At 42.4% G+C, this 22293-nt stretch overlaps 1 protein-coding gene across 1 annotated transcript in view; it reads right to left on the bottom strand.

Annotated features, from left to right (window-relative positions):
- The window catches only part of CRHR2 (corticotropin releasing hormone receptor 2), a 116130-nt gene that overhangs the window by 45556 nt on the left and 48281 nt on the right, over positions 1-22293 (bottom strand). Inside the window, exons 5-6 of the mRNA XM_086614597.1 lie at positions 6361-6478; positions 1936-2089 (exon numbers count right to left, since the gene is read on the bottom strand). Coding sequence (XP_086470723.1) covers positions 1936-2089; positions 6361-6478 — 272 coding nt within the window. The remainder of the gene's footprint in view (positions 1-1935; positions 2090-6360; positions 6479-22293) is intronic.

Raw genomic sequence — 22293 nt, 5'->3', positions numbered from 1 at the left:
TTTCCCACATAAACCTTCTCTTTACACTACAACTCCTCTTTCCTCCCATTCGATTTTGGATTGAATGACATATTTTGTTTTAATCTTCTGAACTGCAATTCAATTACTTCTGCGCAAATCTGGGAGGAAAACGCATTTCTGAACAAAATGTTATTCTGCTTGCAGAAAAGAAAGTATTCGTGACTTTCTTCCACCTTTTTTCTTTCATTAGAAAAGAACTTCCAAATTCACTAGTTCTGTTTGACTTCAGATTTTGCATTCAAGTGAACAAGCAGTTCATATGGGGCTTGTCTTGCCAAACCTCTCCTGGCCAAGTTCAAAGCACGGATATACTAGTGGGAAAGGACCTCTGAAGGTATCCAGTCCAATCCCCTCCTCAAATCAGAACTATCAACACTGGCTCACCTCAGCCAGGGCTTAGCCTTCCTGAATTTTCAGTACCTCCAGGGTCAGAGATATCACAGCTTCTAAGCCATCTGTTCCAGTGTTGCACTACCTTTTTGGTAAATTTTGTTTTCTTAATGTCCAGCTGGAACCTCCCAGTCTGCAATTTGTGGCCATTGTCCCTTCTTATAACACCTGCTATTACCAAGAAGAATTTGGCCGCATCATCTTTGTAGTTATCCTTCAAATCATTCTTGGTACCTAACAGATCCTTCCTTAGCTTCCTCTTTGCCAGATAAAATAAGCTCAGCTCCTTCAGCCATACTTTACAGGTCATGTCTTCTAGACCCCTGATCATATTGACAGCCTTCTACTGGATAATTTCCAGTTTTCCACATCCCTTTTGACCTAAGACACTTAAAACTGACCACAGTATTCCCAGGTAAGCCTTACCAAAGCTGAGTAGAAAATATTAGTGACTTTCCTCAATCTTCTGCATTTCTAGTGTAGTCCAGTACGTGTTTTACTTTATTCATGATGAGAAGGCACGGATGGCTCATACTTAGCCTGCAACCACTGCAAGTCTTATATCATTTTCAGCAGGGCTGCTACTCTGACAATCAGTTCTCAGCCTGTACTGATCATAGAATCACAGAATGGTTTGGGTTGGAAGAGACCTCAAAGATCATCTAGTTCCAAGCCCCCTGCCATGGGCAGGGGACATCTTCCACTACACCAGGTTGCCCAAAGCCTCATCCAATCTGGCCTTGAACACTTCCAGCGATGGGGCAGCCACAACTTCTTTGGCAACCTGTTTCAGTTCCTCACCACCCTCATTGTAAAAAATTTCTTCCTTAGATCCAATCGATATGATGGACCTATGTTGATGCAGCCAGGGAAAAGGAGCAGCCTTTGCTCTGGCCCAGGTCGACACAGTAGAAGTGAGGTAACAGGGCACGCAATGAGCTATTTTTCTCTCTTTAAGTAGCCACAAGGATAGTAAAAAGATGATATGACTCTTTGTTGAAGGATGTTTTCTAGGAACAAATCCCTCAGCAGTCTGAAAGACAGCTGTAAGGTTGGACTGGCAGATAATTAGGCTTCCTCTCTAGCTCCTCACTTAGAAGTGTCTCATCTGTCTCTTGAGACTGAGTGGTCCACAAGTCATGGACAGGGCCTTTTCTGTTTCATGCCGTGCTCAGCACCAGTGTATAAGGTGTAGTGACCACTGCTTTGCTGATCAAAGTGAAAGGGATATGGTATGAACTGCTGCATTCCCAAACTGTTGAGCCTGGAAGTTCTCTTTCTTTCCTTAATACCAGGTTCTGAGGATCTAAACAAAGAAGATAAATCCAGCAATAACCTGTTAGGTTTATGTCATCACCACAGTGACGAACTGAACCTGATCTCATGTTGTCCTGACACACAGTTAGATTTGAATGTCAGATTTCACCACAGCGGTATTTTTAAAGTTTATTCTTGCTGTTCTTGTTTTTATCACTTTAATGTCAGGTACTACATAACACTATTTTAAACACACAAGGCACTTACACCATCCTATGAAGAGAAAGACCCATTTCCGTAGCTTATCTGTTGAGTAAGTCATCACTATAGCAGTGTGTAAGTAGCAGCCTTCCACAAACATCCAGAAGAAGTTGGTCACCACAAAGTAATTGTAGACAGTGGTAATACATCGACACCAGGGCTGGAAAGGAAACAGAAAAGAACATTTTAAAATCATGGTGAGAACATTTCAAAAATTCTGTATCTTGTTATTCCCTCAAAAACCAATAGTAGAATTCATTCATGGAATACAAATTTATACTTGTGACTTGGAATCAGAGTATCTTAGGTGCTGTCAGGAACTCACAGCTATGTCTGTGACTTTCTGCTGAGGCTTGGCTTTGACCACAGCATGCAGGATCTCCTGTACCTGAGCATGTCTGGAAAGTTAACAGGCCATAAGGCACATCCACACCAGCGGTCTACAAGCAGTTTAAGAAGCAGCCATGTGGAAAGAAGATAAGAGAAGGCAGGTCATTTGATTACAGGTGATTTTTCAGAGAGGTACAGCCATAGCCTAGGGTTGTATCCAAAGATGACATAAGAGTTTAAGCATATCTTAGGCAGTATAAGTAACCTACTGAGCAATTCAAAGAAAATATAAGGTAGAAGTTAACATCCCAGTCTTCCTTAATTTCCACTGAAGGGAAGGAGGACCACTGACATTTAGGAAAAAGATATTTACTTTAAAGATATGCTTTTATCAGCTACTTCCTCCCCTCTATTCCTGCCATTAGTGCTTCCATCTGTAAGTCACGCCACTGCACACACCACATTTGAATTTCGCCGTAACTTCAACAGTAATTTTTGGTCAGGCTCAATGTATCAGTAAAAGCATCTTCTCCTAATAGCTGTGCGGTGAGAGCACAGCCGTGGAATACACAATCAGCTACAGAGAGGCAGATGGTAACATCCCATCAATAAATCACAAGTAACTGCTGATGGTAATTTCCATAGTGCTACACACAGAAGTCTGGGAAAATGTCTTTCTGACCAAGCAGGCATTCAGTGTATTCCCTGAAGCATGACATTAATTACCTGTGTTAGCTGGTACCATTGATGTCAATTTGGTTTCACCATTCTCCAGACTTTTAACTAATTCTACAAAAGTATTTGAAACTTTTGACCCTCAGTTAATTTTATTTCAGACTTCGTATGTACGAGGCATTGATGATCTCTAGGCAGTCAACAGAGCAGCAGATGCACTATCAAGCCCAGCAAAATTCTGTGGACTAAGAATTTTTTGGGCAAGAAAAAGAGTTACAAAATGATAGCCCATTCACAAGTTGTGATCATTTTTGTATATTGAGCTGAAATAAACAGAAGAAATCTTTTGGACGTATTAAAGCTCTCATTTCTACATTATTTCATTAAGAACTGAAATTTGGTTTGGCTTCATCTTTAAAACAGGATTAAAAACTGAAACAACTCAGAAGATGAAATCTTTTGGTTTTTGTTTAAATAAAATTAAAAATTTTCTTTTTTTTTCTCCTTTTGGACTGAGCAAAGGAAAATAAAGCCACAAACCAAAAAAACCCCTATTTGTGACTAACATCAAACAAATATTTTGGCTCCATTCGTGATTGATCCCCAAACTAGTAAGAATAGGTTTCCAAAGACTCTAAGTCTCACATTTGATTTTTTGAAGGTATGAGCATGAATTAAATCTTTCCCTGTGGCCTCAATCTCATGTAAATTCTCTGATACAATGTCTAGACTCTCATTCCCCTCTCTCCCTCAGTTGCAGCACTTACACAGTTTTTGTCCTCTCCACAGCTGCCCATTTTTCAAAAAAATGGTAAAAAGATAATTGTATCCGAGCCTGTCGTTCCTGTGCCAGAACTGAGTGGCACTGGCCAGTGGGCTGGGAAGATACTCAGACAGATACAGACAAATACACATAATGGTGGTGAGATCTCCCTCTGCATCGTTTCCATAGGAAACCAGAATAAAATGAATTTTGAGCAATTCCTTTTGGAGCTGTGGATTTATTATCATTGAATAATAAACCCAATTAGCAGAACTCATTAATTTATACCTTTTCATTTATTTGACCGAGGATTCTTGATCCCCACATGCATTCACCATTTGGCTCCAGATATCTTCAGCAATTCCCCTTCTTGATTTATTAACATAAGCACCACGACTTCATGCAAAATGTTTCCACGTTGAGTCCTTGATGCTTCCGTAACTGCATTATTTAATCTCCACTGATCAGTATAGAAGAGATCACATCATTAGCTAGCATAAATGATTTTGGTGGTGTTATTTTGACTCTGACTTATACCTCAATAAGAAGATAACAAAGTTATCACCAAGCTTGTATAAAGCACCTTCCCAAAAAGACTGCAGTGTTCTGCAGAGAGAAGGTGAGTTAATGAAAACTGAGGCATGCGAGGATCTGACCTTAGATTTCCAAGTTTACACTTTTCTTGGCACTTTGTGGTCATATTTTAAAAGGTATTTAAGTGCCTGACTCCAACTGATTTTTCCCAAATAACACTAAAAATCTATATTGAGATTTCCAGCATTGTCATGGGAGTAAATTACGAGCATAAAACTGTCAACAATAAAGCTCATACATCTCCATCTTCTGTAGTCTGAAAACATCAGAAACACGGACAAAGCAACTAGTGAATTAATAGAAGCTACATCTTCTCAAAGGAGCATCTGATTCAATAATAATATAGAGTTATGCACAGACTTCTTCTTTATCTAGGTACTAATGACTTTTCTATTCCTTTGCCCAAAGTATGAGATTAAAGTTCAGAAGTCACATCTTACATTTGGAAAGTTAATCAAAGATGATGAGTGCCCAGCTCACATTAAAATGAATGGATATCCAGGCTCCTGGGGTGGTTTTCAATTTCTACAGAACCAGCTCCCACATGAATGGAGTCACACTGACTGATATCAGCTACGGATCCAGCTCACAACCTATAAGCACTTTAGTCCACCTGCTTTCCAAAGAGAGATAGTATGAAGGGGGGTGTGTGTGTGTGTATGTGTCCATGTGTGTGTGTAGCACACTTTTTTCTTGATTATGGATGCAAATATCAGGTGAAAGCCCTAAAAGGAGAATACTCCACTATAAGAATATTAAAACGGAAAGAGAGCAGTAAAAAACCCTGCCAAGGGACTATCGAAAAGGACTACTTGCTAAGGAAATGTAGAACTATTCCCCGAGAAAATAAAGAAAAATGCTTTTTCTTTTGGAGTGGATGCTTTTAATCCACTCTCAAATCCTCGTACCATTAGGGATCCTGGGTGATTAAATGGGGGGAGGCATTACAATACTTCCATAGGGACTGATTCACTGTACTCACTCAGACAAGCATCTGCAGTTGGGAGTTGCTTGAGTGAACAAGAAATAACACGGAGAATAAGAGAAACGGGACCATGGTAACATGCTGTATTTCTCAAGAGTGCTCAATGCCATTCCAAGAAGACATCCCACTTCTTGTCCCCTTCAGCCTTCCCATTTTTTATTGTGTGGATCTGTCTGGTCTATTAAACCGTCTCTGACTCTCATTCACCCATCAGAAAGCTGACTTGGATACCTATGCCAGCAGAAATCTCCTCCTTCCTTTTTTGTTGTCTGGATTAGATCTCAACCAGTTTAGGGAGTACAGTCTCCAAGGGTTCAGTCCTCCCCAACAGATCAAGAAAAGGAACAGAGCTAGTGCAAAAGGAGCTGGAGTGAAGCGCTTGGGTCCCTGGAGGAATGAGCCATCCCTTTCAGTGACAGGGAGCAGCTGCTGGATGCAGCCCATATCACAGAACTTCATCCTAAGGCCAGTGTGGTGAAGAAGGGATTAGCAGAAAAATGGAATTTTGTAAAAACAAACCCCACAAAGCTATCAACAAGCAAAATCTGTACTGTTTCAGGCCCTATTCCTTATTTTCTTGAGAGTCCCACTGCCTCCAGGCAGCTAGGTGCCCACTGTCATCAAAGTAGCTGTCTCAGAGCCTCAACAGCCAAATCAATTATTTCCATCCTCTGTTCATGGAGATGTTGCCCTCTGGAATGAATGCTTTTCCTGCACAGGTGCATATCATTGCAAGGTGCTCTGACAAAAATGTTCAAGAACCACCTAATTTAGTGTCTCGTGCAACACTGTGTCTCACAGTACATACTTTTGGAAAGTATCTATGGTCAATGAAGATAAGAAAGAAACTTTTGGGTGGGATTTTTGATATTTTGATATCGATCCTTTGATATTCAGCAATGAGGAAATAAATGAGAATCTAGAGATTCTAAGCTCATTTTCTTTGTCTTTTTGAAATTACATGAAAGTCACTCTGAGCATGTGGATAGGTGTCCTTTGTAATATTTCAATCAGTTGAACAAATCCAGCATCCCTGCCTGCCCCCAAACTACATGGCAGAGACAAGCTACCTCCACGCACTTACTTCATTGCTTTCGTGTATGTTGTGATCTATCATTTGAAGCAGAAACCACATCACGTTCCTCAGGATGAATGTAGTGATCAAGTTCCAGTGGATAATATTCCGCAGGCATCTGATACTCCTAAACAGGGAAATACATTTAAATCATCATATATAGTGAATATATACACATGCACATTAATAACTATGTAAAATAAACAAGCTAATTCTGTTCACTTGCAAAACTTCTCATGGTTTATCTCTGTCCATTACTTCTCTTACACTATGAAACAGGAGGATTGTCTGTCCAGTGGGTCAGCAGTAAGAGTCTATGAGGCTGTCTGCAGCTTCTATCTTTACCAGCAAGCATATCTGGGTTTGGTCCCATTCTCTGCCTCTCAGGGCAAGTCACACAGCCAGTGCCAAAGGCCAAACTTGGATTTTGCAGTGTAATCACAACACAAATAAATGACATAAGTATAAAACAGCAACAGGAGGATGGCAAAATCTGTGCTTCTTTTCCTTGCTATACATCATTCTTCTAGAAACCACTCAGCATAGCTTTTGCAAAGCCACGTACAACAATTTGTTGATAACACGAGAAGCTCCCTTTGACAATAATTGATTCAAGCAAGTGAAATGGGATCTACTGGAAAGACTCAAATATTCAGACGGTCATTTCATCCTTGGCTATCAGTTTGCTCCCCTCTACCCCATCCCAATCAATTAGAATTGATAAGCCCCTAAACAACGAGGCTGCACTGGAGTCTGTTTCGTTGTTCACAGAAGGAGATTTGGTGACAAATATCTGCTCCGGAGTGACAAAACTGGAATAGTTTACATGCGGTCAATCTCTTGAACAAGCTTGCCTGTGTGAAGTTCAAAGTTTCTAGACTCATTAATGCGACAGGAGAGCATGGACTGCCTGATTTCCAGTCCTGAGATCAGTTGACTGTACCAAGCTTTCTTACGGTAGAGCTGCGTATTCTTCACCAGAAAATATCTGTGTCTGGTTTTAGTCCTTTCCCAGCCCCTTTTCAGATGCATTGTAAAATAAGAGCACAATGTAAAGTATAAGCTACAACGAGTTGGGACACAGTGTCATAAAACAAAAGAGGGGACATCTTAAATAGTGCTTGCAGCTGAAGATGGCTCCAGGAGGCAGCCAGGGCATTATGCTGACGCCAGCATCCAAAGCATCACTCTGATCTAGGTGGTCCTGCTCTGGCAGGGGGATTGGACTAGATGATCCTTTGAGGTTCCTTCCAATCCCTGACATTCTGTGATTCTGTGAAAGCTAGACAGAATGTTACTCGTTCAGTCACCTGAGACAAGATCATTTGTCTGCTCGTTCTTTGTGAATGGTAAAGGAAGGTGAGTGCCAAGTTGCAGTTTTGCAATCAAATGATTTTTTCTCAGCTCAATGCAAAACACTCCAGTTACTGAAATCACTTCCACAGGGATTCAAGTAGCCAGTGTGTTTCCTGGGATCATCAGGTGAGGATTCTGCGTTTGCCATGTCAGTCTCTTTGCTTGCAAAGGAAGCTGTAAAATAACACTGGACAAACACAAAGTGATGTTCTCTAACCTACTCAACTGTAGCTGACTATAGCTCATCCCACTGACAGCAAAAAGAGAAGGCACAATCCAGTAACCAACTTTGCAGTTGCCTTAGGTCTTTTGCATGACAAACAAGCCAGTTTTCTTAAAAATAAACACTATTTTGCTATCATAAAACACTTATTGCACTTTTCCTAGGATTCGATCAGTCAGTTTTAGGGCCAGAAGCAATTTCATTATGTCCTTCGGCCTCATAAACCTCTCAAAGATTTCACAGCAATCCAGCAAAAAACCAAATAGAAGACCTCCCACATATAGATACTGCAACTTACAGAAAGATGCTCAGAGATATAACCCTACTAAGTCAATGTCAAAACAGCTTCTGAGTTTAACAACTCAGGCTCCAGGTATGAAATTGGTATTTGGTTTTGAGAGCCTCGGTGACTCATGGCTGGAATCAATTCGGACAACAAATCACCACATTTGTTTGAATCTGCTCAGATCCATTCACTTTTATTTAGGCTACAAAACCCAAAAGTGTTGCCCTCGGTGTAATCTGTGCTATCAGGGAAAATGTCAGAGACATGCCTCACTTTGAAAATTTTACTTCTAACAAGAGGCAAAGGTTCACGGTGAGGATTTCAAAGGAATTAGACAACCAACACCTACTGCCTTTCATGCTGAACTCCAGGAACCCATCTGGCTCTGGACAGACTTTGAAACACGTTATTAAGGTCTGTTCTCTGTCGATCTTTCTGCACATAAATGTCCTGCGTCTGCTGTTCATCTAGATGTTTTATGCATTCCCTTCAGGTTAAGGATGAGCAGATGGAAGAAGGAGTTTAAAATACTGCTTCTAGGGGGAGAGGGAGGCAGGGGACTAGAAACTGAAGAAATTCAGGTCAAACTGTAGAGTTACTGACATGAAATTAATTGCTTTTGAGAGCTCAACAAAACAGATCCTACACACTTGCTAACTGAATGTATTTCTTGACAAAGATAAGGAGTGGAAAAAAAAAATCCTTGCTGCATGCCTCCATTGAGGAGTAGTTCAATCATCCCATATGCTGGAACGTCACTAAATCTGGCTGGAAGAAACCTTATTCCCACAAGACTTACAGCAGGACATTGGACTGGCTGCAGCGACAAATTGGATCAAACAAATAGCTGTAGACTTTTTGTTTGGTTCCTAAAAAGAGCTTTACCCCTTAGTAGGATCCTAATCATCAAAATCACATTCTCTTCTGTGTCTTGGAACATAAAGACAGCCTCAGAATCTACTGGCTGCATGCCCTCTGCCTTTCTTACTGCTTCTTGGTTCACACTGTTTCATCTTTGCCCATCTGTCTGCATCTAACCATTGACTTTTGTTGAGATTGTAAAATGCTTTGGACAGAGGCAATTTTTTTTAGTTAGGTATGTTCAGGATCCAGAGCTAGAGGGTCTGGTTCATGTTAGGAACTCCCAGGCTCTACGGATAATTACGATCAAAACTCTCCTTGTTTTAAAAAAGCCACATGTGCTGAGGGAAGATGTGTTCCTGGTGTAAAATGAAGTAAAGTATAAATGTGATCAGCAGCTAGAATTCACCAAAACGAGGCCTGAAGCCTTGTCAAATAATGCTTTGGACATGAATCAGGGACAGCTGTCTCCCGTGTCCCACTACCTTTAGCAAAAGCCATACTTTAGGTATCGGCAACCTTGTACCATGGCATCACTCCCTTTCTGAGACACTGTGTGCACCATGGATGGTACGTAGATGCCTTCACCTTCTATAAAGCTTCCTGTCTCTGTGGCTAACAGAGCAATAAAGAAGAGGCTGTAGAACAAGCATTTTGCACTTCCAGCTGCATTCTCTCCCCAGTCCCATGCCCCACCATATTGCTGCCTTGGCAAAGCAGCACAAGCAGGCGAGGGGCAGCATTTGCTTTTGTGACATCTGGGCCACTGCTCTGCTGGTGTTAACAGCAGTTAGGGATTTAATGGTAACACCAGTATAGTCAGGCTGAGAAACACAAGTCTGAAAGTGCCGCAGAGTTTCTCAACAGCTCAGGCAGTGACGTGACCCCAGGCACAGAATGGTTTAAACCTCTTCCCTTTTTTTATTTCCCCCTTTTCTTTTCTTTTAGTAGGAATCCCAACCGGAGACTCAAAGTTTGTTTTTGTTTGTAGAGAGCCCAGAGCACATGGTTTCTGTTTGTCTCTCTCTCCTAACTACTACTAGCACAGAAATCACTGTGGCAGTAATGTAATTCATAGCCGAGGGCAGGAAAAACATGAGAAATAAGTGTGTCAGGTTCATACTGGAGAGGGAGAAACAGCGGGTGGGGGCTGCAGGGCACAGCAGTGGAGGACTGCAGCTAAGTCAATTCATGTAACAAGGGAAAGATCTCCTGCCAGCCACCTGAGAAAGCTGTTCACATTTACAGGCACTGCTGGTGAATGCTGTTATTGCTATTTAGCATGGGTAAAGCATCTAGAGGATCCTGACTGCGAGGAGGGGCCCCTCATTACAGGCACTATTCACACGAGACGGTTCTGTTGGGCTCAGGATCTTACCCTGTGCATAAAGTTTACCTGTGTAGCCAGACTGGAGCCTGAGGTGGACAGTGAAAGAAGGGCACGTCCCAGTGAGTAATGGGAGACCTGCAGCGCAGCTAATGTTTGGGGAAGCAACAAAGCCAACCTTGTCATACTCACTCATCTCAAAGCCTGAGGAATAAACCATGATACTCATAGGAGTAATTTGTCCTCCACAGGTCTTTTCCTGGCTCTTGGCAGATGGAAGCTAGCTTCAATTTATGAGCCTTAATTTAAACTGAAATACCACTGTTACTCATAAAAATGACCTGTCCTTTTTTGAAAGCCTGTTAAACTTTCTTCTATGACAATGAGCTCCATAGTTCCTTCCTCCTTGATGAATTATTGCCTTCACTCTGTGGAGTGAAAAAGTAAGCAAGTCTGTGCTCCAGAAACAGCAATTAACTGCCCTTATAGGCAGCACTGAAAAGGAATTCACATCACATTGTAAATGGGAGGAGGTGACTTTGAGCTGTATTATAAGTTAGCGAATTGAGCTTTCCTACAGTCACGGTGATTGGCATGAATGCATTCCCTCACAGCTCAGAAGCTAAGAAATTCGAAGATATTCTTACCTCAGTAGGGAGATATCACAATTTGGAGACTGTGGCAGTCTTCCAGCATCAGGAAAATGAGAGCCCAGACAGGAGAGAGGGAGGACAAAGAGGAGAGAGGAGGGCAGAGTCTGGCACATCACAAGATACCATGGACTGAGGCTATCAACTTCCATTATAGAACCTTTTCCTGTATTTGCTTCCTGCCCTGATCCCTTCCAGACAAAAAGTGTTCGTCAAGGCATTAGCTCAGCTCTTCTACTAACTCTTCCCTGGCGTATGGGTCCAAGGATGGAAGGAGTAAGAAAGTAAGTTGTAGCAATTCAGTCAGAACAGACTTAAGGATTAGATCCACAACGTAAAGCCATAAGAACTTCCCTACTCAGTCAGATCAATGAGCCATGTAGGCTGTAACTCAGTCCCCAGCGGAGATCAATAAGAGACAGTATGGGAAACAGGGGAGCTAGAGTGTTAGTTGTTCTTTGCTCTTACCTCATTGCTTCTGACAGTCAGAGGTTTTCAGATGTCACTGATTCAGGGACCACATTTAATCACACTAAATCACTCTGTTGGTGGCCCCAGCTTCTTACAGGAGTAACTGAACTCCTTTTGTGGTTTATGCTCACTGGGGTCAGGCCATGCCTTATGCTACTAACCTGATGGAATGAAGAGCTCATAAGCTGTTATTCATGGTAAAATCATAGAATCATAGAATGGTTAGGGTTGGAAGGGAACTTAAAGATCATCTAGTTCCAACCTCCCTGCCATGGGCAGGGACACCCTCCACTACCCCAGGTTGCTCAAAGCCTCATCCAACCTGGCCTTGAACACTTTCAGGGATGGGGCAGCCACAACTTCTCTGGGCAACCTGTTCCAGTGCCTCACCACCCTCTGAGTGAAGAATTTCTTCCTTAGATCTAATTGAAATCTCCCCTCTTTCAGTTTAAATCCATTGCCCCTTGTCCTATCACTACATGCCCTTGTAAAAAGTCCCTCTCCAGCTTTCCTGTAGGCCCCCTTTAGGTACTGGAAGGCTGCTATAAGATCACCCCGGAGCCTTCTCTTCTCCAGGCTGAGCAACTCCAACTCTCTCAGCCTGTCTTCATAGCAGAGGTGCTCCAGCCTTCGGATCATCTTCGTGGCCCTCCTCTGGACTCGCTCCAACAGCTCCATGTCCTTCTTGTGTTGTGGGCTCCAGAGCTGAATGCAGTGTTCCAGGTGGAGTCTCACGAGAGCAGAGTAGAGGGGCAGAATCCCCTCCCTCGACCTGCTGCCCACACTGCTTTGGATGTAGCCAAGGATACCATTGACTTTATGGGGTGCAAGTGCACATTGCTGGCTCATGTTGAGCTTCTCATCAATCAAAATACGTCTGTCTACGTTAGTTCCTCTTCTCTGCTTGCCTGTCCCCCACAAAGGGTTGGATGAGGAGGTATTTCCTCACAACTACACTCCCTCCTGTCTTCTGGGAGTTGCAGGAAGGAGAGACAGAAAGAGCCTGGAACCAGATAGCAGGAAACTGCTAGTCCCCCGGGCTGCAGGAGCAAGCTGGGAGAAGTGGTTGTTAGTTTATCTCCAACACGTGCTCCTGATCTAGCGCAGTTCATGCAGCACTTTTACTTCTGGCTGTGCCTGACAGCAGATTTTGGGCCTGAAATATTTCACTGAAATACAGCAAGTAGTGTCAGACAGGCACAAGTAAGCAGTGTAAGTTACACTGAGTGACGGAGTGGGCAGAAGGAAAACGATTTCCCCGAAACAGGGAGAAAAGAAGGACTTACAGTTTCTGACTTGAAGGGAGAAATGATGCTACCACTGGAAACGATCTTGGCTCTGTGAGTGAAGGGTTTATTGGCTTCTCATGATATTTTAAGAACCAGTGCTTTGGCCCCTATTGAATGGTCTCCAGGTGACTGACTCTGACAAGGCAAGAGTTTCTGCTGAGGGCTTGCCACACGAGAGTCCTGCTGCTGTGCCACCCCTGCTGCTCTTTGGGGCAGAGGTGTCCTCATGTCCGGCAGGCAGGACTTTTTGCTGGGAATCATTGTTCAGAACACAGCCACTTGTCTCAAGGGTAATGATGTGAGGCTTTTGGACAGAAGAGCGCAGCAAGAGCCAGCATATTTTCACAGGAGACTTGAGTTACGAAGCATCTTGCTTTATATTTATAGGAATGTGGGGACAATCGTACAGGAAAATATGTGAGTTGTGATTCTCAGAGTACATCTTTGGCTGTGCTGGCCAAAACCAGGTGAGGTGATTTGGGAGCACGTGCATCTCATTCAGTGCACACACATGCACGCAGAGCCCCATAAAAGCATCAGCTTCAGCTCAGCAGCAGGAGGTTAGACAGAAAGAGGCAATTAAGGTGAAAGCAAACATACTTCTCTGCCCCTCCTAATTAGTAAATCAAAAGCCAGGGGTATGATGGGAAATTACACATAATGACCTCTTTATTTGATTTGAGAATAGACCATGTTTCAAGCCCAAATGTCATTCCCTGGCTCGATATCATACCACTGGCATCCGGAATTGCTCGGTGTGGAGGGTATCATAACTGGGTTTCCATGATAGGAACAATGGCAGAAAACGAAAAAAAAAAAGCAAAAATTCTCCAGCAGTTGACTGCAGCCTGTGTCAGAGGTGGGCAGAAAGAGTTTCTGATTGTTGGTAGAGAAAGCACACTCTGCTAATTATTCCCATCAAACGACCTTAGTTGTACGGTTGGACATAGAAAGCCAAGAATTAGAAAATCCATTCTTTTGACTTGGGAAATGCTGAGATCCGAAAGGAAGTCTGATCAACTCTTTCTGTACAGGTGGCTGCACTGAATCAGAAATGGAGACGTAGAAAAGTGTTTCTATTTTACCAGTGCTATTTGCACTGGTAAAACTCAAAGTAGCCTTTCTGTTGATTATTAGTTTTTTTTTCCCTCCATCTACCTATACAGCGGTACTTTTCCTCTGGGATGTGCAGAGCTGCTGTTTTCTGATTCAAAGCATGACACAAACAATTAACATTAGCAATCATAATAATGTGCCAGCTTGGTCGAAAGCTAGCTGAATTAGTTGAATCATCTGCATGGAAATAATTGCAAATGATAACTTTATTAAAGAAGCTTGGAAGCCTTCTATTAATTCATGTAGTATTCCATTAACAATGATGTTCAATTAAGACTGCTATCCCAAAGTCTATCTGAAAACAGTTGGCAGGAGAAATCTGAGAGCACTTTGCTGGAGTCCTTCCCATTCCAGGAATGTTGAACAAGCAAGAAGAAGAATCATGGACAATACTTAAAAAAATATTTTTCCCCTTTAGCCTCTTCTAGGGCAGGCAAAGCTCAAGGACAAGCCATAAATGGCACGAAGTGGGAAGAATACCTAACAGCAAGTTATTTCCCAGGCTCTGTGCCTGGCATGGCCTATTTGCTTTCATCCACATGGAGCCCTCCCCTGAGGTCCTCATGGTTTCCTCTGCGTGCTCATGTTCAATCACTGCACATATTCTGGTGCTAACACTTACAGATGGGAAAAGCAGCTGGAGAGGTTGGCAAGGAAAACGAGCTTCTTGGTGGCAGTTGCCTGGGGGAATATAAATATTCCCACGGGAAATGCAAGGGGCGGTTGCAAGGGAAGAAGAAAAGCCTGGAAGAGAATAAAAGCTTCATTATGAGGACGGGGGTGAAATGCTCAGGTGAAGAGGAGAAGCAGCAGCTTCCACTAGTGTTTAGGATGTGCATAGACCCTAAAAATAAACCCATTGTGGAACCATCTGTGCTCCACTAAGCCTTTTCCGAAGCTTCGTTCTCCTGCCTTCAAGCCAATTTTTAATCACAGGACACAGGTCGTTCAGCCTGCTTTAGACACAAAGGCTTAAAGCACTGGTGTTCCTAGGGTTGGAAGGATGCAGCCACCACGATGCTGAACAGGACCACAGGCAGGACAGTCCCAGGGCAGGACCAGACTGTGTTCACTGTCAGTGTTGGTGCCCAGCACTGTCTGGCTGCATAGCATGGTGAACAGGGGTCAAAAATGGCCCTCTGCAAACTACCCATGAGCATATTGACAGTGAACAGTATGGATAACTATAGGATGCTACATCAGCCTGTGCTTTGTTCCTAGTCAGCGTACAAAGTGAAATGTTGCACCTGAGAACTACGTGGTTAAATATGGGCTAATGGAAGCCCAGTCACTGGATACTCCACTCTAAGGACTGCGCAATCAGGCCTTCCACTGGAAAGAGTGGAAGTCCTGCGTTCAGCTCTGGAGTCCTCAACACAAGAAGGACATGGAGCTGTTGGAGCGGGTCCAGAGGAGGCCACAAAGATGATCTGAAGGCTGGAACACCTCTCCTATGAAGACAGGCTGAGAGAGTTGGGGCTGTTCAGCCTGGAGAAGAGAAGGCTCCGGGGTGATCTTATAGCAGCTTTCCAGTACCTAAAGGGGGCCTACAGGAAAGCTGGAGAGGGACTTTTTACAAGGGCGTGCAGTGATAGGACAAGGGGTAATGGCTTTAAACTGAAAGAGGGGACATTTCAATTAGATCTAAGGAAGAAATTCTTCACTCAGAGGGTGGTGAGGCACTGGCACAGGTTGCCCAGAGAAGCTGTGGCTGCCCCATCCCTGGAAGTGTTCAAGGCCAGGTTGGATGAGGCTTTGAGCAACCTGGGGTAGTGGAGGGTGTCCCTGCCCATGGCAGGGGGGTTGGAACTAGATGATCTTTCAGGTCGCTTCCAACCCTAACCATTCCTCTGATTTTATGATTCTATAAAAAAATCCTCTGTTATTTTCACAGGAATGACAAAGTCAGATACAGATGGCTTCATCTAGCACAGCACATGCTTGTGGTTTAGCTGGTTGAAAACGATTTAGCAGCCTGCTCTAATTTGCTTTGCTAAACGGAGGTCAGATGTCAGTCATTTTTGAAACAAACAGGAAATGAGGCTGTAAAGTATCTTTTTAGCAGAAGCTATCATGCAGCTCAGGTTCTACCAATCCAGAACAAACCAGCTTTAGAGTTGCAGGGGCACAGTAGGTGGCTACAGCCCTCTGGGGTTTATCTAAGTCATTGCCCTGTTGACACAGGCTGTAGTTACCAGTCCAGACTGTGGGAGGGTGTATGTTTTCTATGAAGAGTGACCATTGTAGCTGGATTGCACAGTTAGGACTTCAGAAGCCAGACACTGAGAGTTGCCAGCAGTTGATCTGGTTTACAGCTGCTTTTTGGGAACTCATTCATGATGCCCTTGTAGGATTATAAAAAAAAAAAAAAACCAAAAAAACCCCCAAAAAAACAAAAACAAACAAACAAAAAACCCCCCCAAAAAACACCTGAAAGAAAATTAATTTAAATGACCAGCTAGAGAATTCAGGGGTTGTGTTCTTTTGCTTTTAATACAATTATACAACTAGCAATGTTTATTAAATTATCTACCTTTGCAGATACTGTGTGGATAAACCAATGAGGGAAGTCTGAGGCACTGATGCTGATGTTCACATTCAGCCTCATTTCCAACAAAATGTGGTAGGAAATGTTTTGTTATTTTTGAGTATTTGGCCAGGAATTCAGGAAAGATCATTTAGGATCATTCATAGCTTGTTCCTTCCAAATATTCATTCCTGTGCTTGGTCTAAATTCGTTAGCCTCATGGTGCTCACTTTGTGTGTGGAAATGTTTCTGGTGGTTCAACCTGGGCACCTCTCCCAGGAAGCTGCTGCTTCCATGGCACCCAGAAGCAGTCCACAGAGTAGCAGGAGTGTACCTGCCCCATTTCAGGATGACACAAATCAGGGATTTTCCACCTACTTGACAGAGTAATGTGAAGCAGCAGTATTCATCTTTTAGATTAGACAGAAGAGAAGGTGGCTGAGTGATGAACAACTACAGTGGAGTTGGCGAGGGATGCAGATGTGCAGTTCCTTGGATGAAAACTGAAATGGAACCATTTAATACTTCAACAACTGCAGGTGCATTTATAGTGGGTAACTCTAAATATCCAGGCTTGAAAACATCTCTGATTCTCCTTCCCAGAGATCACTCAGGACATGTTATTTTTTGAAATAAATTGCACCCCTGAGCATGATTCATATCTAAACTGTAAAGCCCAAACTTTACTTTCTTCCTTCCACTGAAACCTTGAAAAAGTTGCAAGGCTTGCTCCACTGTTCCCAAAACCATTCCATCATCATCAGAAGGAGAACAGAGCACAGACAAGTTTTAGCTACTCAGTCAACATAGAACTAATCTGGCACAGAACAGTTCTATTACAAGAATTTAAACAAGTTAGTGTCCATTTCCAAAAACACTGCCTCACGGCTAAAATCTTGGCAACGACAGAAATATACCACTAGGAACATATTTTAAGCACAGGATAGGAAGTGGCTTTCTGATCCTCCAAACCGCAGGTCAAGAAAGTAATTGAGTAAAAGTCCTTCAAAATTCCTGAAACTCTAGTTTAACGCCAAGTTAAACTTTCCCTCCATTACATTGCTCCTGTATCCCTCTGCTCCGTGGGTTGGGAATCATCCTCTAATATCCACTCAAGCCTATCTATAGAGTGTCTACACCCATTTCTTCTTGCACCGGTGTTGTCCTTGACTGTCAGTAGCTCTTCAGTTTCTAATGTTTATCCAACAGAGATGCATTTACAGGCAGCAATAACACTCCTTGCCAGCCTTCATATTGCTAGGCTGCAACACCACTCTTTCAGATGCAGCTTATGAAACCTTCCACATTTTAAGAACACAGCTCTCTGGGCATACTTTTAATTACTGGTATTATTCCGAGTACTTTGGAATTTTTTTTTTGTGCACTTTGGTTTTTGTGCTAGGTAGGCTCTATACAAAGAGTCTGAAGAACAAGTGGTACAGGTATGAGATGAGAGGGGTGGCGAGTAAGGGCAGTGGGAAGCAAAATTGGCCTAAGGTTAATCAAGAGGAAATGATGATCTTTGAGGTCCCTTCCAATCCTAACCATTCTATGAGTCTATGATTCTAAACGTGTTTCTGTCCTTTATCTGAGTTGGTGAGACTTCAGATGGTTTCAGGCAGCACAGGAACTTCAGATGTTTTGCATTCAAAGAAGGCCACACCTCATTGCATATGTGCTTATCTACAGAGCTCCATTGTTTTCATTCCTGCCTTGCTTTGGGAACTTTAGCATGGACTATCACAGGGTGGGACAGAGTGCTGTCTCCACACCAATGGCCACTGCATCTATCAAATGCATCTCTGCAATTACTGATATTCATGATGAAGTTTAAAAAATGCCACGCGCCTGAATCACTATTTAAATCTCTGCTATTCTAAGTGGCAGACGGAAAAGACTGCTCTGATAGGTGTCCGATCACTCTGCTCTACGAAACCTGCTCTGTATGGATGCTCTACATTTCTTCTGACAGTTTTCTACAAATCATTTAATCAAACTCTTCCATTCTTACTAACAGAGGTCTGCAGCAGCACTCTCACCACCTGCATGCCAGACTGAAGATCAAGAGGTAGTTCAAAGGAGCATGGAATAGGGAAAGATAAAGGAAAGTAGACATTCCTCTCCTCAATCCTGGGAGATGGTTAGGGGAAAAAAAGAAAAAAAAAAAAAGAAGTGACTATGTTGCTTCAATAAAAATAGTTTCAGTCTTTTGGGAGAAAAAATATGTAAGATTTTGGAAATCTGGCTGTAATCACAAGAAAGAAAGGGGACACTGCCTCAGGCCTAAGAGAGAAAAATAATCAGATGTTTTAAAGGGGAAACAGAAAGACATAAGTTTAGGGGCAAGAAGAAAACAAAATTTTCCTCAAATCCTCAATTTGCTTTCATGACCACCATATTAGTGGCAAAAGATGTTATACCAATGTTTGTAGGTTTGGTTTTTTTAGAGCTGCGTTCATCCAGCAACCTGTGCAGAAGGACATGTCATTTTTAATCTTCAGCCTATCTTCCCTTCAGCACCATCCTTCTTTATTGGATTCAAAACTCAGCAGGGACTTAGATGCTTCCCAGAACAAATACCTATCTTCCTGTACTTCTTCTTTGGTCACTACTGCACAAATAAAACATCTTTGGATTTAATCCAGCCAGATCACTGCTGCCCATTGCCAGCACATTGTTTAATAACAAGTCAGGAGTTTTACAAAGGGCTTTTATTCCAGCTCAGAGGCTGATATAACAGCACTCTAACAAGGAAAAAGCCAGGACAAAGCAATTTGGATTTCTGCATTATCAGCAACAAGAAAGGAAAAATGTTCTTCAAACAAACAAAAGTGTTTCAATATTTTTGACTTTTTTTTTTTTTTTTTTTTTTTTACCCCTTCAGCTTGATTGTTATTAGTGATTGCAGGATTCCTCCTATGGAAAATTTCTGGTTTACTGGTGTGATTATGAGGGATGACGAGAGCTGTGTCAGCAGGAACGGCCTGTGTGCATCTGAGGGATGGATCAAACCTTTACTTTTAATGACAACACACAGATTGTGCGATTCACAGCAGTGCAGATATATTTAACAATGCCCTGTGAAGTGCCCTGAGCAAATCTCTCCAGATCCTGCATTGGACATCCATGCAGCTCTACAGTATATTTGGTTTCTGCACAAATTCCTCATTTTCCCTTCTCAGCATATTTCTTTTTGTTTGTGTGCTTGTTTTGGTTTGTGTTGCAAAGACAGCATGGCTTACGCTTTCAAGACCACCTACATTTAGACCTTGAGGAACCATCCTTGACTTAGATCTTTAGGAGCTATCTCAATGACTCATCACGATTCAGTCAGCATGCCAACAAAAATCAAGTCCTCTCCCATAAGCTGGTCTTCACTTTTTATTATTTAGGTGCTAAATGACAAGTTTACTGGCTTATTTGTCATCGCACAGCCAAGAAAGAAGGATTGGTTCATATGTGACAGAACTGGAGAAAACAAGGCTGGAATAGCTCTTCAAAGTGAAAGGGAGTTCCTGGCTGAGTTCTCCTCCCTTCTCAGTTGTGTTGGGATAGATTTGGAAAAATAGGGACTAGATTAAGTTCTTTCCCCTTCCTACTTCAGCACAACTGAGGACTAAGCTTCCCATCAATTCAGCAGCTACCTGGGCTGGGGCAGCAAGAGGAATGGTGAATGAGCTCATCTCCAAAAGCAGAACACTCATCTCATTAGTTGATCACCAAAGTAATACTCTTTGCCATGCCAACCGGATATTTAACCTGCTCTTAAAACCTCCAGTACGAGATCCCACAGCCTTCCTAGCAGTTATGTTCCAATACAGCAGGTGCGTTCCAGTCTCTTCCTTCAGACAGGACTGCCTTTGGGACACCATCTGCACCGACAGAATAAAGGGACATCAAGGAGGTGATGGGTGAGAAGCATAAAAATACAGAGTAGTTGCAGAACTTGAGCATTCCTGGAGGTCTCCTGTATCTTCACCCTCAGCAGGTACTCGTGGAGTGAAGTAGATGGGTGGAATGGGGAAGGAATAAGGAGCTGATAGATTTCTACTTCAGGCCAAGATGTGAGACTATTAGATCCAGCCTTCAGGGTCTTCCATCATATTTTTAGCCAGGAATTATCTCAATTCTCTCACTTCACCCAAGTAGTAGATGCCTTCCTCCATCCAAACTAAAACAGGAAAAAAGTCCCAAATAATAGGACTCAATTATCAAAATGGATTTGCTCTTGGGACCCTTTGCAGAGGTAAGTGTGATGAAGATGTTTATAAACCAGAATTTGTGTAGGGGAAATCTGTAAGGCAACTTGAAACTGGGCTTCCTTCACTGGAGCATCTTTAGAACTTTTGAAAACAGGTGTAACTCTACAGACACTGAGGTAGCTCACGCTGGTTAATGCTGGCTGGACACTATATACTTTTTGCATGATACAGTGGGAATTTGAAAAGATGGACTATCTTAATTCACAGCACGTACTGGGAAGTACTTAATTGTTGCAGTCATTTTTAATGCTGAAGCTGACTGCAAAATTTAAATCTTGAAGTCGAAGTTTAAATACCAGAAGAACAATTTAAAAGAGATCAGGTAGGCCACTTCTGTGTTAGAAGCTGGATACATTTATAACATATTATCTAATTGTTTTTGCGGTGTTTACTCAAGCATTTCTAAAAGATTCAGCATCAAAGCAGGGAATATAGTTGCAATGAATAATTTTCATTCTTTATTTTGTGTAAATTAATTCAGGTCTCTGAGCACTATGGGAATTGGCATTATACACACAGTAAAAAGGTTGAAATGGAAGTTTTAACCGATGCACCATAAACGTTCCCATCGAATGTTTTAAGCTTTGTTTTCTTCCATTAGCATAGATTATTCTGTTTATAGCTGCTGGGGTGAAAGAAGATTCCTGTTAATAAGAAAGACCCTTTTGTTAGGAATGCTCAAGAGGAAGACTTAGCACAAGACTTTGTAGGGATACTCAACTTTAGGAAAGCAGTTAATTCTTTCACTTAGTCACTGTCTATCATCATGTTGTAATCCAGTGGAGGGGCGTGTCCTCCACCTCTTTCTCCTCTACTACTACTGTAAGATCTTCCTCAAGGATTATCATTGCATAGCACTCAGGGAAGTTGGTTCAAAGCTGAAGCTGAATGCTCCTAGACAAGGCAGCACAAATAGTAAAGAAGTGCCAGTCAGGTAATCCAACAAATGACACAGAAATATCCAACCAGGCCACTCCTGCTGAAATATATTCCTGTGACTCACGCTGTGTACGTACAATACACATGATGACTGATGCACATCTACCTATTACTTTTCACTAAGTTTCCTTCCCTCCTGTCCTTTCTCTTCTCCCTGTAGCCCCAACTCTTCTTCACAGACTTTCTTTCACTGACATATCCATTTGACCTGACAAACTCCCTGCTGTACCACTGAAGCAGGGAAGGGAAGTGTTTCTATGCAGTTTCATTGATTTGCATTCATCATTTAATGAACACTGGAGGGGATAGAGCAACTCCAAAGATGTTTTTCTTGTTATCTAAGAGAACTTCTAAGATCTTTAATGAAAGAAAAATTGAAATTAACCCAAAGCAAAATGGAAAGATTTCATTCTGTCTCCTTTGGTCTAGATCTGGGTATTAGCTGTCAGGGAATGCAAAATGCCTTATGTTACCATCCACTGCCTTATGAAAAAGGAAAACTTGCCCCCAAAACTTGCAACATGACACACTCAAATCCCTGTTTCCCTTAATGAAGCACTCTGTGCTCACTGAATTTTTTGCTGCATCCATGAATCATGTGCAGTACTCCTCCTGAATACAAACAGGCTTTAGGT

Source organism: Tauraco erythrolophus, chromosome 7 (assembly GCF_009769465.1).
Source record: "Tauraco erythrolophus isolate bTauEry1 chromosome 7, bTauEry1.pri, whole genome shotgun sequence".
Classification (NCBI taxonomy): domain Eukaryota; kingdom Metazoa; phylum Chordata; class Aves; order Musophagiformes; family Musophagidae; genus Tauraco; species Tauraco erythrolophus.
Note: the sequence above shows the minus strand (reverse complement) of the source record. Positions and strands in the feature narration are given on the sequence as shown.